At 41.2% G+C, this 15558-nt stretch overlaps 2 protein-coding genes across 4 annotated transcripts in view; one reads left to right on the top strand and one right to left on the bottom strand.

Moving 5' to 3' along the window:
* Positions 1-8016, bottom strand: part of tmem63c (transmembrane protein 63C) — a 56899-nt gene extending 48883 nt beyond the window's left edge. Inside the window, exon 1 of one of the 3 annotated variants that reach the window (XM_071327581.1) lies at positions 7617-8012. The gene's annotated coding sequence lies outside the window, so the exon portion shown is untranslated. Of the gene's footprint in view, positions 1-7164; positions 7430-7616 lie in introns of those variants that run through there. The other 2 variants (XM_071327582.1, XM_071327583.1) reach the window with 2 other exon arrangements.
* A 539-nt stretch (positions 8017-8555) lies between these two features.
* zdhhc22 (zinc finger DHHC-type palmitoyltransferase 22) lies at positions 8556-15514 on the top strand. Its single transcript, XM_071327586.1, has 3 exons — positions 8556-8788; positions 10075-10632; positions 10731-15514. The coding sequence occupies exons 2-3, from the start codon at positions 10077-10079 to the stop codon at positions 11012-11014; spliced, it is 840 nt and encodes a 279-aa protein (XP_071183687.1). The 5' UTR covers positions 8556-8788; positions 10075-10076; the 3' UTR covers positions 11015-15514.
* Positions 15515-15558: the final 44 nt, after the last annotated feature.

The following is a 15558-nucleotide window of genomic DNA, read 5'->3' on the forward strand; positions in this document are numbered from 1 at the left end:
AGTTCTGGTAGTCCACAGACCACAGGCTACTGAGGAACCTCCATCTGTCTATAGAGACAGGGGGAAGACAGGGGGTCCTTAAAAGGAAAATCCCACCCAAAATCTATTAGTCCGTTGTTGACATAGTCCCAAATTGTGTTGCTTGTCAGTAGGGTTGCACATTGTGGAGAAAATTCAGAGGTGGAAACTTTCCGTGGGAATAGATGGGGATTAACAGAAATATGCAAATTAATATTAATAACATTTACATTTTTTTTGCATTGGACATATTTACCATATATGGAGACAGAAACAAACATTTTACCTCATCATAAGTAGACATAATTGCAAATGATTAAATCCTTCCAATAGAAAAAAAATATATATATTTCGTTACGAATAGAACTTTAATTAAATGAGTTGACTCTTCACATGGGATGATTTCACTGAACAACAAAAGGGAATATTGAATGATCCCCAAAGATCCATTGCATCTCCCAAAAATGTTTTAAACATACATCTGTAAAATGATAGTCTAGAAACTTAAACTTTGATTGTCTTCCTCTCAGGCTTCCCATTTCTTCTCCCTGGACCTCCTCAATGTCCACCTCTTGAACATCAGACTCTGAGGCCTCATCTTCACTGTCACTTTCCAACCTTGTTGAGGATGGCTTCTTGTCAGGCTCAAAAAGCCTCAAATTTGCCTGGATGGCCACCAATTTTTAAACCCTTGTATTGGTCAGCCTGTTGCGTGCTTTGGTGTGTGTGTTCCCAACAAGAACCAGTTGCGCTCGGAGGTGGCTGATGTTGGTGGGATTTGGAGGATGATGGAGGAAACAGGGGAAAGAGCCTCAGATCCACAAAGTCCCTTCCATCAGGTGGCTGGAGAGATATGTTGGCACGACTGCCATATTGCATCTCCATCCCAAAGCCCTTGCTTGGAAGTGTACGTCGCCAGACTGCCAAGAACCTTGCCCTCATCCAAGCCAAGGTGGCGAGACACGGTAGTGATGACACCATAGGCCTGGTTGATCTCTGCACCAGACAGGATGCTCTTGCCAGCATACTTGGGGTACAACATGTACGCTGCGGCGTGTATGGGCTTCAGGCAGAAGTCTTCACGCTTTTTGATGTATTTCAGAACTGCAGTTTCCTCTGCTTGGAGCAACAGTGAAGTGGGCAGGGCAGTACGGATTTCTTCTCTTACATCTGCAAGCAGAGTCTGAACATCAGACAGGATGGCATTGTCTCTCTCAATCTGTGCAATTGCTACTGCTATAGATTTCAGGAGTTTCAGGCTGCTTACCACTCTCTCCCAAAATACATCATCCAGGAGGATCCTCTTGATGGGGCTGTCCACATTGGCAGACTGTGATATGGCCATTTCTTGGAGAGACTCCTTCCCCTCCAGGAGACTGTCAAAAATTATGACAACACCACCCCAATGGGTGTTGCTAGGCAGCGTCAATGTGGTGCTCTTATTATTCTCACTTTGCTTGGTGAGGTAGATTGCTGATATAACTTGATGACCCTTCACATACCTAACCATTTTCTTGGCTCCCTTGTAGAGCTTATCCATTGTTTTCAGTGCCATGATGTCCTTGAGGAGCAGATTCAATGCATGAGCAGCACAGCCAATGGCTTTAGACCAAGCAGCCTTCATGTCCACAGCATTGTCTGTCACCAGTGCAAATACCTTCTGTGGTCCAAGGTCAATGATGACCGCCTTCAGCTCATCTGCAATGTAGAGACCAGTGTGTCTGTTGTCCCTAGTGTCTGTGCTCTTGTAGAATACTGGTTGAGGGGTGAAGATGTAGTTAATTATTCCTTGCCCACGAACATTCGGCCACCCATTAGAGATGATTGCAATACAGTCTGCTTTCTCTATGATTTGCTTGACCTTCACTTGAACTCTGTATCCAGCAAATAAGTTGGTAAAGCATGTCTGGTTGGAGGGGTGTATGCTGGGCGAAGAACATTCAGAAATCTCTTCCAATACCCATTGCCTGTGAGCATCAGAAGTGAACCAGTTGCATACACAGCTCATGCCAGACATTCATAAGCATTTCTCTGACTACATTCCTCCATTGAGTCAAAAAAACTTCTGATTCCAGGAGGACCATGAGCTGTTGCTATCGATTAAGGTGTCTGATTCGTAATTTTCACCCCGAATAGAAGTAGAGGGACTTTTGTCAGAGGTTGCTTGTTGTGAGCGCTGAGGGAACTTTATGCACTTGGCCAGCTGATTCTGCATCTTTGTTGCATTCTTCACATGTGATTTGGTAGAGTATTCGCAAAAGTACACAGATTTTCCTTCTACATTAGTTGCAGTAAAATGTCTCCACACATCAGATAGTGCCCGTGGCATTTTCCTGTAAAGATTAGAAAATAATTTGTAAAATACAAAATACAATCCCATGTACAGATAAATAGTTAAGCAGTTAGATTAAACAACTCATTTTGTAAGATAAATGTTTTAAAATGAAATATATATGAAACGGGTGAATTAACACTCAGTTAGCAGGCTCAAGCAAGCTAAAACCCACATGGTAGCAAAAACTACCAAAACCCACATGGTAGTAAAAACTAACTAGCAGAAATTGTTAACAAGTTAGAAATGATTTAAAATACTTTGCTGCTCTACTATTTACTAGTTAACAAAAAATTATGCATGTCATATAAAATATATTCACCCCATGCAGTATCAATCAAAACTTACCAGAACGCATGTAGTCCTTTGCTCAGTGTAGTGTAATAGCATCTCATTAGTGTGCAAGATCTTGAGAATCAGCTGTACATGTGATGGAAGAGTGCACTGCACATGTGATGGAAGAATGCACTGTGCATGCAGAGGGTTGCAATTCCATTGAGTTGGGGATAGTTTAACTAAAATATGCCACAAGACCTAGAATTGCCTTATGTGTATCCCACAAAAAAAGTTCACCGTTATAAGCTAACTTTGATGAATTTAAGCAAAATTCCCAGGCTTAACTTCTCATGGAAAATTTCCAGAAATTTCCCAACCCTGTGTGTCAGTAATCAACTTAAGAGATGTAACTTTCAAAATACAGAAATCATCCCGTATGATGCATTTTGCATCATATAATGCAAAACGCAGCATCATATGATGCAAAAATGCATCATATGGGGAGGATTTCTGTATTTTGAAAGCAAAATATGTTGGGACTACGTCAACAATGGACAAATGAAACAAATACAAAAATATAGTTTTGGGGTGGAATTTTCCTTTAAGAGACCCAGGCTGGAGGAGGGGGACGGGACACAATCTGCTGCTCCCCACCTGTTCTAAAGCCGGGGTGGAGGGGGGGTCTTTCTCCTTCACACACACACAGCTGAGAGGACTGTTTTCTGGCCAAGGTAGCATCATCGCTCTCAGCCCCTTACTGAAGGCTGAGTGATCCATAACGTGCCTGGGGTGATGACTGCGCACACACTCGCCTTGTTTAACAAACTGAACACCTGCTTCCTGTCTGCACTACACATGCTCAGTAGGCCCACTGAGGAGCACTGTCACTGTGTATATGCCTTGTTTGTGGAGTAGACTATGACATTGATCATTGGGTCCAGTCTGGCAGTTTAAGTAGATCTTGTTTTGTAGCCTACAAATGAAGATCATTCATGCTACTATACAAACTAGAGGCTAATCATTTAAGCATCTAGGCAAACTGTAGAATAAGAAACAAGGGATCTACAACCACATCATAACACATTTGCCTTGAGAGATTTCTGTTCCCAGTCAGTAACTATGTTCCCATCCAGTTTATGCGAGCAAAGTCCAACCTTATAAAGAAAATATATCCCGACAGCTGTGATGGAAACTGGAAGTTTCGGTACAAATGTATAAATGCTGACAGATAATTTGTTCGTTCGACATGGTGGGATCTTTGTGTCATTAAAATTAATTATTTCAAGGAACGGTGGTGGAAACGCCTTTATGCGTAAATATTGATATAATAACCATCAAATCAAAGTAAACTTGAAGTCACGCAATGATATGGTGTATGGTCCTCCTACTACAATTTGGGAAACTACAGTTTATTAGGCTACAGATGAAATAACAGGGTGGTGAAAGACCACGGTGATCTTGATGCTCCTTTCCAATAAATACCGAGGGTCTTATTCTGGTGACATGATAATCAATGCTTGACAAATATTCAAATATCCATAATAATCTCATCATGTAGACTAGCCAACATCCACCGCATCTGCGAGCTGTTGGCTAGAGAGACCAGAGTAGCACATTTGCTATTTAACACAACAGTTTGTGACAAAACTATCCGTACATCAACATGCAATGGGAACACACTGTATTTCAGATTTTTATTCAGTACATGACAATTTAAGCGAAAAAGTACATTTTGTGCGCACTACATCAGGCACAGCTTTTTATCCACAACAAGTAAATATGGAAACATCTCTGGTACTGCTTTTATGCAGATTTTAGAACATTTGCATGAAAATCTGTCATCAATTGGATGGAAACCTAGCTAGTGATGTCTAAATGTTGATGTCTGCCAGACATCAACAGATTGCGATCTATCAAATTAAGAAAAATATTTTTAAAAGGGCAGTGGCATACAAACACAACCCACATGGAATTACTTATGAGAATAAAAACCCCATTCATTACCCAGGCAGAAAGATGAATGACATGGATGAAGCCAATTAGAGGCACTGAGTGCAACACGGTAAAACCCACAAATCACAGGCTTCTCCACGGGCTCCTGGGCTGTCAGACTGCACCTCTGAACTGTGGGACTCTGCTCCACTCACAGTAACAGACCAGGCCCCAGTAAGAGGCTTCACCGAGTCTGAGGGGTCAGTCCGATACAAACAGCATAGCCCTGGGCAGTAGGGAGTCTTGGATGGGGAGTCATGGCACTTATGAGAGGGTAAGGTCAGTATCATTCCTAAGGAAGATGCAAGGTAGAGACATGACACTGTGGGTACATATCTATGGGGAAAAAATGAATTGATGTGAGAGGAAGCTGAGTAAAAATAGGGCATTTAGCAGAAAAACATATTGCTGGTTTGTAGGCTTATAATATAGTGTTGTTGCTCTCCTCTGTCAGTAATCATGCCAACTCTGAGTTAGGTTGTGTGGGAAGGAGTCCCTGAGCACCCATGCCAAATGGCATGAAAATTCACAGCAGGCGTTCTACTGCAAAAAATGATCCTACAGGGCGACTAATCCAAACAAAGCAATAAGCACAGATATGGTAATAGCTATACCAAGAAGAGTACAGGAGAAAGTTTCAAAACGCAGCCATATCAGTAAGAAAGCAAAACGTAGTCATATCAATAAGAAAGCAAAACGTAGTCATATCAATAAGAAAGCAAAACGCAGCCAATAAGATGTTTGCGGAAAATATTTTTGATTTCTACAGGTTAGTTTTGTGGGAGGGTTTCTGCTCACATGGATGGCTGAGTCATGCGCTTTGAAAACATGACTGGAGGAGATGAGTCACAGTAATACATATCACCATCTCACATCTGATGCAATTGACACGCACTCCCTCCCTCACGCATGCGCCTGCCTACACGCGCCTACACGCGCCTACACAAGCACCCTTTCTCTCTGTCTCTGAACAGAGGGGCTAATTATGCCTGCTTATTGCTCATCAGAACAGGTTGTTAGCCTCTTGTGAAATATTTTAATAGCTAGTTCTTCCCAATCACATTACAGTTCAAAGCCTAGGCCAGGGCTCAGGTGCAGGATGTCTACACCTCTCCCTGTCTGGCATGGCACTGATTAGCTGATCTCTAGATCATGATGTGCAGTTGTTGCCAAATTGATTGAAGCTGTCCAGTCACGTGTGGTGCTGAAAATACAGAAAGCATGTAAACCCAGAAGCATGACTGGGAACTCTCTCGTGCTTCCAATGTGCTAGCTCACTTGTCATTTCCTGCCTACACAAAATACAGACAAACTCAGAAACATGAGGCAGGCAGACTCCCCCTTCCCTGTTGCCAACACAGACTACAGATCCCACACAACCAGGCCAGATGCAACATGCTGGGATAGGGGGAGATATCAACTTTCAATCTCAGCCAACAGTCTGATCAAATATTCATGACTGTTTGGAAATGACAATGGCAACATTCATCATCTGCTCCTTCTCCATCAGAGACCTGGTTTGTGACGTTTGAATTGGCAAAACAATGGATAAGGTACTGCAGATAACACAGTCCTTCCTTTCAACACTCTAAATGAGCTCTCAGCTCCTCTTAAGACATTCAACATTGTTTACCAATGCTACCAACAAGAACTCTGGCCATTTTGAATTACTGGGAAGGTCAATACATCCAAGACTATGCACATAGGCTACTGCCTACTGGCATCCAAAATAAATCAAACTGGTTGAAACATAAGCAGATAACCTTTCATTCAACTTAAAGTCAAAAACAATTATAGCTGGCATTTCAAAGGCCTACTGGTGTTTGCTGCAGGCTGCCCTGAGTGTAATGGACCAACTGTAAATCATGAGCTTGAAATTAGTCAAAATAATAAAATAGCTTGAGTTTAGACTAAAGTGAAGTAGTGCATATACTGCATGTGCTCAATAGCACTGACAATAGAAACAAAACAGCTTCTGAACATTGATTCAACATGTTCAACTGCTTACATTATGCAGAATCCACATACTTTTCAACACAGCATGGGTGTTCTTAGGCATCTTGACTTGGAGATATCATCTTCATTTGCTGGATTAGACATGGATACACGCCCCCATAAAAGACCAATGAGTAGGCCTATCACACGTAGTAGAAACAATGAACCATGAATGATGCCTACCATGGCCAGACTACAGACAAATACCTACAGTTTATATTTCTTTCAATAAGGCAAAACACTGCACACTCCAGCTATAGTCCATTAATTATGTAAACCACTGTGCCAGGTGTGTGACTGTAAGCATCAAATACGTTAAGGCATATAGAGATATCTAAACCACATTTAATCAGACATCTTAGAAGAACCAGCTGATGTAACCGATGCTGGTTTTCTTCAAAAGGCTACAGCATTCAACCTAAATGTATCCAAAGAGCGCAAAGTGGTAAACTGTGCAGGCAGCGCATGGGCACTAATCAACGACACAATGCAGCCGCCGGTGTAGTATGGTGAGGAGTGTGTTTGTCAGGGCGTAAATCTCTGCCACGTACCTTCAGTGTCGCACTCACCGACGGATCGCTGCACAATAACTAATTCTGATCTAACGAACACGCAACGTAACTAAATAGATCATTTATGCTTTAAGATAAGAGAGCAGTCTGTTGACAGGCCAAGTCACTACAAGTTATTCGAATGAACCAATAGCCTACATATTAATGTCTCCAACATCAATTCTCCAATGTTTCCCATCAAACATTTTCGGGTAACGACGGGTTTTTCGCCTTCCTGTGTGATTCCCGTTGTTTTTATAGCGGTTCCCTTAACTAACGTAGTGGCTCTCCACTGCAGTAGGGTACTATCAAAACAGTAAATCCGCCCACTTTTTAAAGATAACTTTAAAATCAGCCGCCGCTAACCTCATAATTCGCTTGCACATTTTTCCATATTTAATCATATTAATAAACCGACATTGGATTAAATTCCTAATGTTAATGTGGCTCACCTCTTAAATGCTCCTTATCGCTGGCGTCCGGTCGGGATGATGCTGCTTATTTTTGCATCAGTCACAAGAAACAAGAGGAGGAACTCCCTGCACAGGCGCCGTCTGTAAATAAGACACCTGCCCAAGATAAGAGAACGAACGTGTTTCAGTGTAGACCAGCTTTTATTGTTTTGACTGAATTTTTACATGAAGGAATATTATTCAATATTATAGGCTATGGCGGTCCACTTCTTTCACACCTTCATGAGAATGTGGAATCATTAGCCTACACACGTTTAAATGTGTTAATATGACATAACATTGGCCTGTACTTAACGCGGCTTTAATAATAGCAATTTAGAAATATCCTATTCGTAGTATACTGTCTGTCTACTCTGTATGTTTGGAAGGTAAACGTTTTACAAGTGTAGATGCATCTAATCATGCTTAGACCACTGCCACACTCGGAAGTTGAATAGGACTACTCATTGAATAAGCATCATCGCCACCTGCTGGATAACAATGTTTGCGCCAGACCTGCGCTGGAAGTGACTTGCGCAGACAAAAGAATGTGTAGCCTAGCAGGCTAAAGACGTGCAGTAAAATTAGAAATCTATGTCAAAATATTGTCAAAGGTTACATTGATAGAAACATCATGCGATAATGACTTATATCGAGAATAGAAAGCCGATCATATAATCTCATGGCCATTTAAACGCGGTATTGACAACAAAATGGTTCAACAGCATATAGTTGTCTTCGTAGAGATAGATAGAGAACTCCTCTTTTGTATGTGCTATTACAGCGTCTGGGACAACATTGGCAGTGCCATTGATGCTACAACCTATAGGAATCCCCACACATTTGAGTACTTTGACTACTGTAAAATGGCGGAAGCATGGTGGAAGCTCTCAATGGCGCTGCCCATGCTAGAATGGAATTCGGACCACTAGAGGCCTCTATCATTCTCTATGGTTGTCCTCTATCCTTATGACCGCATCCACGCCAACAGGCGGTGCTAGACAATCCAGAAACATCTCAGAATGAACGAACAAGCTCGTTAAGTATCGTCTTGACAGTGCAAGAGCTCTTCGTTTTTTGAATGAGTTATCCATTGCCAGTGCCTGCGCACATGAGGATTCCGCTAAGGTGCTGAAAGGACAGCTCCTCGGAATCAATAGAGCCGACGACAGGTACAGTATGTCTCAGTAGGCCGGTAGCTCTTGCTTGGAAGGGAAAGGTGTTGTTGAATATTTTGTAGCCTACATTCATGTTACCTCGATTGTTCAGGTAACGGAACAAAACTAAGCTGCAATTTGTGTTTTCCATCTCTATAAATAACCATGGACCTTGTAGCCTATTCAAGGGTTCTATAAGCACATAGGGAAAATAACTCGCAAAGTCCTTGCACATTATTTTAATGTGCCTTGGTTCAGTACAGTAGGCTACTGTACTGAACCACCGATTCTGCCAAACACTGAAAAAATATCACAGTATCTCCCATGTATAGACGGTAACCTTGTGATTTCAGGTCAGATTCATTAAGGAATTCTAACCATTCACAGTGACAACGGCAAGTAATCTTGGTCTTTTTTCTATATGGAGCATCAGTCACAATATCTCTCAGGTCAGACAGCAGGCTATCCCCTTCGTTATCTTTGATTTCATTGGTCAAAATATAACCCCACAATAGGCTACAGGGGATGGGTGCCACAATTGTGAACTGGGTTTCTGTTGTTTTTCTATAGAGAACAAGATCTTGTTGGTGGTATCATCTGTTTGTAGAGATTTGCAGATCCAGATGAGATAATTTAGGAGTGCCAGCTGTTAATTTCGGCAAGATGTGGTCCCGTGTGGCTCAGTTGGTAGAGCATGGCGCTTGCAACGCCAGGGTTGTGGGTTCATTCCCCACGGGGGGACCAGGATGAATATGTATGAACTTTCCAATTTGTAAGTCGCTCTGGATAAGAGCGTCTGCTAAATGACTTAAATGTAAATGTAAGATGCCTATGTAATTCTGTTTAATCCAAATCCTACCCTTTAATCTTATTTGTGTCATTGACCCTCCATAATAATCGATGTCATAGGCTACATATATAAGCTATTTTTATGCATAGAGCTCCCTACAAAGGCAAAGTACAGTAACTATGTAAACAATGTAACTGCAAAATCTGATTTAAATATTTTTCTTTCTAGACAGAAAGCAATTTCTGGAACTTCATAATATAATTTGATTGGCTGACTGACTTGTTCTTGTGTCAAGAAACTAAATACCACATTAAATCAGATAATATACCTAATTTCAACAGATCAAATATGTTTTTTTACAAAATGTGTACTTACTGCACTTTGCTTATAGGCCTATACACAGAGGAGCTGTCCTTTTCAGCACCACTGTCGCCTTGTGCACACCTACCCAGTTACACAATACTGTAGTCATGTTATAAGCAGCCTAACGCTCGTTTCCATTTTATCACAGGAATGATAATCAGGATGTTTAAATTAAGACTCCTCAACGCTGTCGCCCCAGCATACTTTTTCTCAGCCACAGCGGTAACCTTCATTTTTCACTTCTGCTTTTTCATCCCAACGATTTTTCAAAGCCCGGGCATCTCACTGAGAGCATCAACTGTGATTCACACCGCCGTTTTCCTATACCTGATGCTGAACGCTTTAGGTAACTATGTCATGACTATAAAGTACCCCGCTGAGAGCGCAAATGAGACTGTGATTCCTGCATGTTCGGCAGATTGCTCAGATAAAATAGACGCCCACTACCTCCTCAACGGTCGCCACTTCTGCAAACTCTGTAAGAAAGTCATACTCAGGAGGGACCACCACTGTTTTTTTACTGGAAACTGCATTGGCAACAAAAACATGCGATACTTCATCATGTTCTGCATATACACGTCATGCACTTGTTTGTACTCCTTGGTTCTTGGTGTGGCCTTTCTAACTGTGGAATACAACATCTCCTTTGAGAACCCATTGACTTTCCTCACCCTTCTGCCCCTATCCACTGGTTACTTCTTCCTAGGTGAGTTTCACATATAGCCCTTTAAAGTTTATGCAAGGATATTGAGTTTCTGAACTTACCAAGCGCTCTTCTTTCTCCTCCATTCCCCTCCCTATCAGGAGTTATCTCAGGTCTGCAGTTCTTCCTGGTGCTGATGCTATATGTGTGGCTGGGCATCGGCTTGGTGTGTGCAGGGTTCTGCTGTCAGCAGGTGCTGCTGGTAGCGCGGGGGCAGACCTACTGCCAGATGAAGCGAGGCCAGCTGGTGGAGAGCTGCAGCTCCTGGAAGGACAACCTGAGTGATGTGTTTGGTTCCCACTGGGCAGTGGGGCTTTTCCTGCCAGTACAGACAGTGGAGGCCTTTTCAGGAGAGGTCACTGCCCACCACCATAAACATGACTGAGGTTCACCAGGGTAGAGAGAACCTGGACATCATTCACATGAACTACCCCCAGTGGTTCACATAAAGAAGATCTCAATTGCATACTCCTCGCGTCCTCTCTCTTCGTCTCCTTCTCAAAACCCATTGGATGAGCCAGAGGTCCAGCCCCTCTGACCTTCTCCTCCAATGGGTTTTGAGAAGGAGACAAAGAGATAGGACGCGAGGAGTATGCAATTGAGATCTTCCCATTGACTCATCATCATGCTTCCTTGTTGGGCTTGTCAGGAGGATAGTTTAAAATGTACATCAAATGAGGGAAGCCCAGAACAAACATAATGTGGTCCATGATAGATAGATATGCCCACACATACCTGTTCTGACCTCTTCATCTTAACTCATACACAGAAAAAACTGTGCTCAGCATATATATATAACTTATATATAACTTACTGATAATGGCTTTTAATTACATTGGTCTACTATTCAGAGAATGTATACATGAATACATTTCTTGAAGGACAGGAACCATAGCAATGTGAGAAGTGTATGGAATGCAGGTGTAAAAACAATCAAAGAAGATGTATAAGTATGTACACTGCATTCGGAAAGTATTCAGAACCCTTTACTTTTTCCACATTTTGTTACGTTACAGCCTTATTCTAAAATGGATTAAATAGCTTTTTTCCCCTCATCAATCTACACACAATACCTCATAATGACAAAGCAAAAACAGATTTTTTGTGTGCAAATTTATAAAAAATACAAAATGGAAATATGACATTTACATAAGTATTCAGACCCTTTACTCAGTACTTTGTTGAAGCACCGTTGGCAGCGATTACAGCCTCACGTCTTCTTGGGTATGACACTACAAGCTTGGCACACCTGTATTTGGGAAGTTTCTCCCATTCTTCTCTGCAGATGCTCTCAAACTCTGTCAGATTGGATGGGGAGTGTCGCTGCACAGCTATTTTCAGGTCTCTCCAGAGATGTTTGATCGGGTTCAAGTCCGGGCTCTGGCTGGGCCACTCAAGGATATTCATAGACTTGTCCCAAAGCCTCTCATGCATTGTCTTGGCTGTGTGCTTAGGGTCGTTGTACTGTTGGAAGGTGAACCTTTGCCCTAGTCTGAGGTCCTGAGCGCTGTGGAGCAGGTTTTCATCAAGGATCTCTCTGTACTTTGCTCCGTTCATCTTTGCCTTAATCCTGACTGGTCACCCAGTCATTGACGCTGAAAAACATCCCCACAGCATGATGCTGCCACCACCATGCTCCACCATAGGGATGGTATTGGCCAGGTGATGAGCGGTGCTTAGTTTCCTCCAGACGTGATGCTTGGCATTCAGGCCAAAGAGTTCAACCTTCTTTTCATCAGTCCAGAGAATCTTGTTTCTCATGGTCTGAGAGTCCTTTAGGTGTCTTTTGGCAAACTCCAAGCGGGCTGTCATGTGCCTTTTATTGAGGAGTGGCTGCTGTCTGGCCACTCTACCATAAAGGCCTGATTGGTGGAGTACTGCAGAGATGGTTGTCCTTCTGAAAGGTTCTCCCATCTCCACAGAGAAACTCTGGAGCTCTGTCAGAGTGACCATCAGGTTCTTGGTCACCTAACTGACCAAGGCCCTTATCCCCTGATTGCTCAGTTTGGCCTGGCGGCCAGCTCTAGAAAGGGTCTTGGTGGTTCCAAACTTCTTCCATGTAAGACTTGGAGGCCACTGTGTTCTTGGGAACCTTCAATGCTGCAAGAATGTTTTGGTACCCTTCACCAGATCTGTGCCTCGACACAATCCTGTCTCGGAGCTCTAAGGACAATTCCTTCAACCTCACGGCCTGGTTTTTGCTCTGAGATGCACTGTCAACTGTGGGACCTTATATAGACAGGTGTGTGCCTTTCCAAATTATGTCCAATCAATTGAATTTACCACAGGTGGACTCCAATCAAGTTGTAGAAACATCTCAAGATGATCAATGGAAACAGGATGTACCTGAGCTCAATTTTGAGTCTCATAGCAAAGAGTCTGAATACTTATGCAAATAAGATCTGTTTGTTATTTTTAGTACATTTGCAAATTTTTCTAAAAACCTCTTTTCGCTTTGTCATCATGGGATCTTGTCTGTAGATGGAGGAAAATAATTGTTTTAATCCATTTTAGAATAAGGCTGTAACGTAACAAAATGTGGAAAAAGTGAAGTGGTCTGAATACTTTTCGAATGCACCGTGTGTAGTTATTTTGGACTACATGATATCAATTATAATTCATGTAGTGGCTACACTTAAATAACTAAGTGCATGCTTACCTTTCCTGTGCCGATTTTGTGGCAATATGTTGCTAGATAGCATTTAACACAAAATGCTGTGATAGAACATTTAAAATAAGGTATCCTGAGATTTAGAGTCTTTAGCTGATATGCACAGGTATGATACTCCAAACATTTAGACATTAAGGAAAAAACAGTAGCATAAATTGTATTGGGGCAGATGTTGGGACCTACACAGAATGGGGGGAAGATTTTGTTATTGTCATCATCAACAAACAGATTTTCTTTTGTAGATTTCCCAGTTTTAACTTTCACCAAGGGCTACTGTCGCTAACAATATGTAACTCCACTGGAGGGAAAACTCACTATAATGGCTGTATAGCACAATTTTCCAGGCTTACAATGGTATCAGGAGGATGGAACATTCTATTGCACAACAACGTTTGAACTAGAACACCAATTTAAATACTTTTTGTTGTTGATAAGTTTTCTCTGAAAATAGGGGAAATGTGTTAGCAGTTTGTAGATACACATTCAGACAGTGCTTTACAAGGAGAAACTAAAATCTACAGCAGAGAAAACAGGGTAAGAATTGAGGTTGCTGATCTTTATGTCCAAACTATTATGTCCATTCCTGTACCTACAAATGACCCCAAAGATGATGAACCGTACAGTATGGATTTGTTCATGGTGGGATCCTACAATAAGACTGTACACTTGTTCCAAATTTGTTGAGCAAGAGATGGTGACTTCAGAAAGTATTCATACCCCTTAACTTATTCCAAATTTGTTGTTACAGCCTGCATTTAAAATCGATTAAATTGATTTGTTTTCTCACCCATCTACACACTATACCCCATGATAACAAAGTAAAAACATGTTTAGAAAATTTGGCAAATTTATTGATGATGAAATACAGAAATATCTAATTTCCATAAGTATTCACACCTCTGAGTCAATACATGTTATAATCACCTTTGCCGTGATTACAGCTGTGAGTCTTTCTGGGGAAGTCTCTAAGCTTTGCATACCTAGATTGTACAATATTTGCCCATTATTATTTTCTAAAATTCTTCAAACTCTGTCAAATTGGTTGTTGATCATTGATAGAAAATCATTTAAGTCTTGCCATAGATTTTTGAAGCCAATTTAAGTAAAAATGAACTATTGATTTTAGGTTATTGTCCTGCTGAAGTGAATTAATCTCCCAGTGTCTAGTGGAAGGCAGACTAAACCAGGTTCCCTCTAGAACTTTGCCTGTGCTTAGCGCCATTCTGTTTCTTTTTTATCCTGAAGAACTCCCCAGTCCTTACAAGCATACCCATAACATGAAGCACCCACCACTATGCTTGAAAATATGGAGAGTGGTACTCAGTAATGTGTTGTATTGGATTTGCCCCAAACATAAGTTTCTATTCAGGACAAAAAGTATTTTTTTTTGCAGCATTTTTTGAGGTATTACTTTAGTGCCTTGTTGTAAACACAATGCATGTTCTTTTCACTCTTAGTGTAGTATTGTGGAGTAACTACAATGTTGTTGATCCATCCTCTGTTTTCTCCTATCACAGCCATTGTACATTTGTAATGACTGGATGTATTGATACACAATCCAAAGTGTAATTAATATGCTCAAAGGAATATTCAATGTCTGCTTTAAAAAGAAACATCTACCAATAGGTGCCCTTCTTTGCGAGGCATTAGAAAACCTCCCTGGTCTTTGTGGTTGAATCGGGTTAAAATTCACTGCTCGACTGAGGGACTTTACAAATAATTGTATGGGTACAGAGATGAGGTAGTCATCATTTATTTTGAATGTTAAACACTATTATTGCACACAGAGTGATTCCATGCAACTTACAGTATAGTGACTTAAGCAAATATTCACTTCTGAACTTATTTAGGCTTGGGTTGAATACTTGACTCTAGACATTTCAGCTTTTCATTTTCTATTAAAATTGTAGAATAAATATATAATTCCACTTTGACATTATGTGGTATTGTGTGTAGGTAGGCCTGTGACAAAACAATCTACATTGTAGAAATGTTAAATTCAGGTTGTAACACAACAAAATATGGAAAAGGTCAAGGGGTGTGAATACTTTCTGAAGGCACTGTATATCATTTTACAGCCCATCTTTAACTGTTATGAATATTTTGGTATTAGATTCCATCTGGAGCAAAGAAATTATCTTACGGAAAAACAAACTGCTTTGTAGAACTATTTAGTCTATTCCTGTTATATTACCAATAAAACTGTTCAATATGGCAGTGGTCTTTTCTGGCTCAGATGGAGTGAGCTCAAAAACACC

The sequence above is a fragment of the Salvelinus alpinus genome, chromosome 9, assembly GCF_045679555.1.
Source record: "Salvelinus alpinus chromosome 9, SLU_Salpinus.1, whole genome shotgun sequence".
In the NCBI taxonomy this organism is placed as follows: Eukaryota; Metazoa; Chordata; class Actinopteri; order Salmoniformes; family Salmonidae; genus Salvelinus; species Salvelinus alpinus.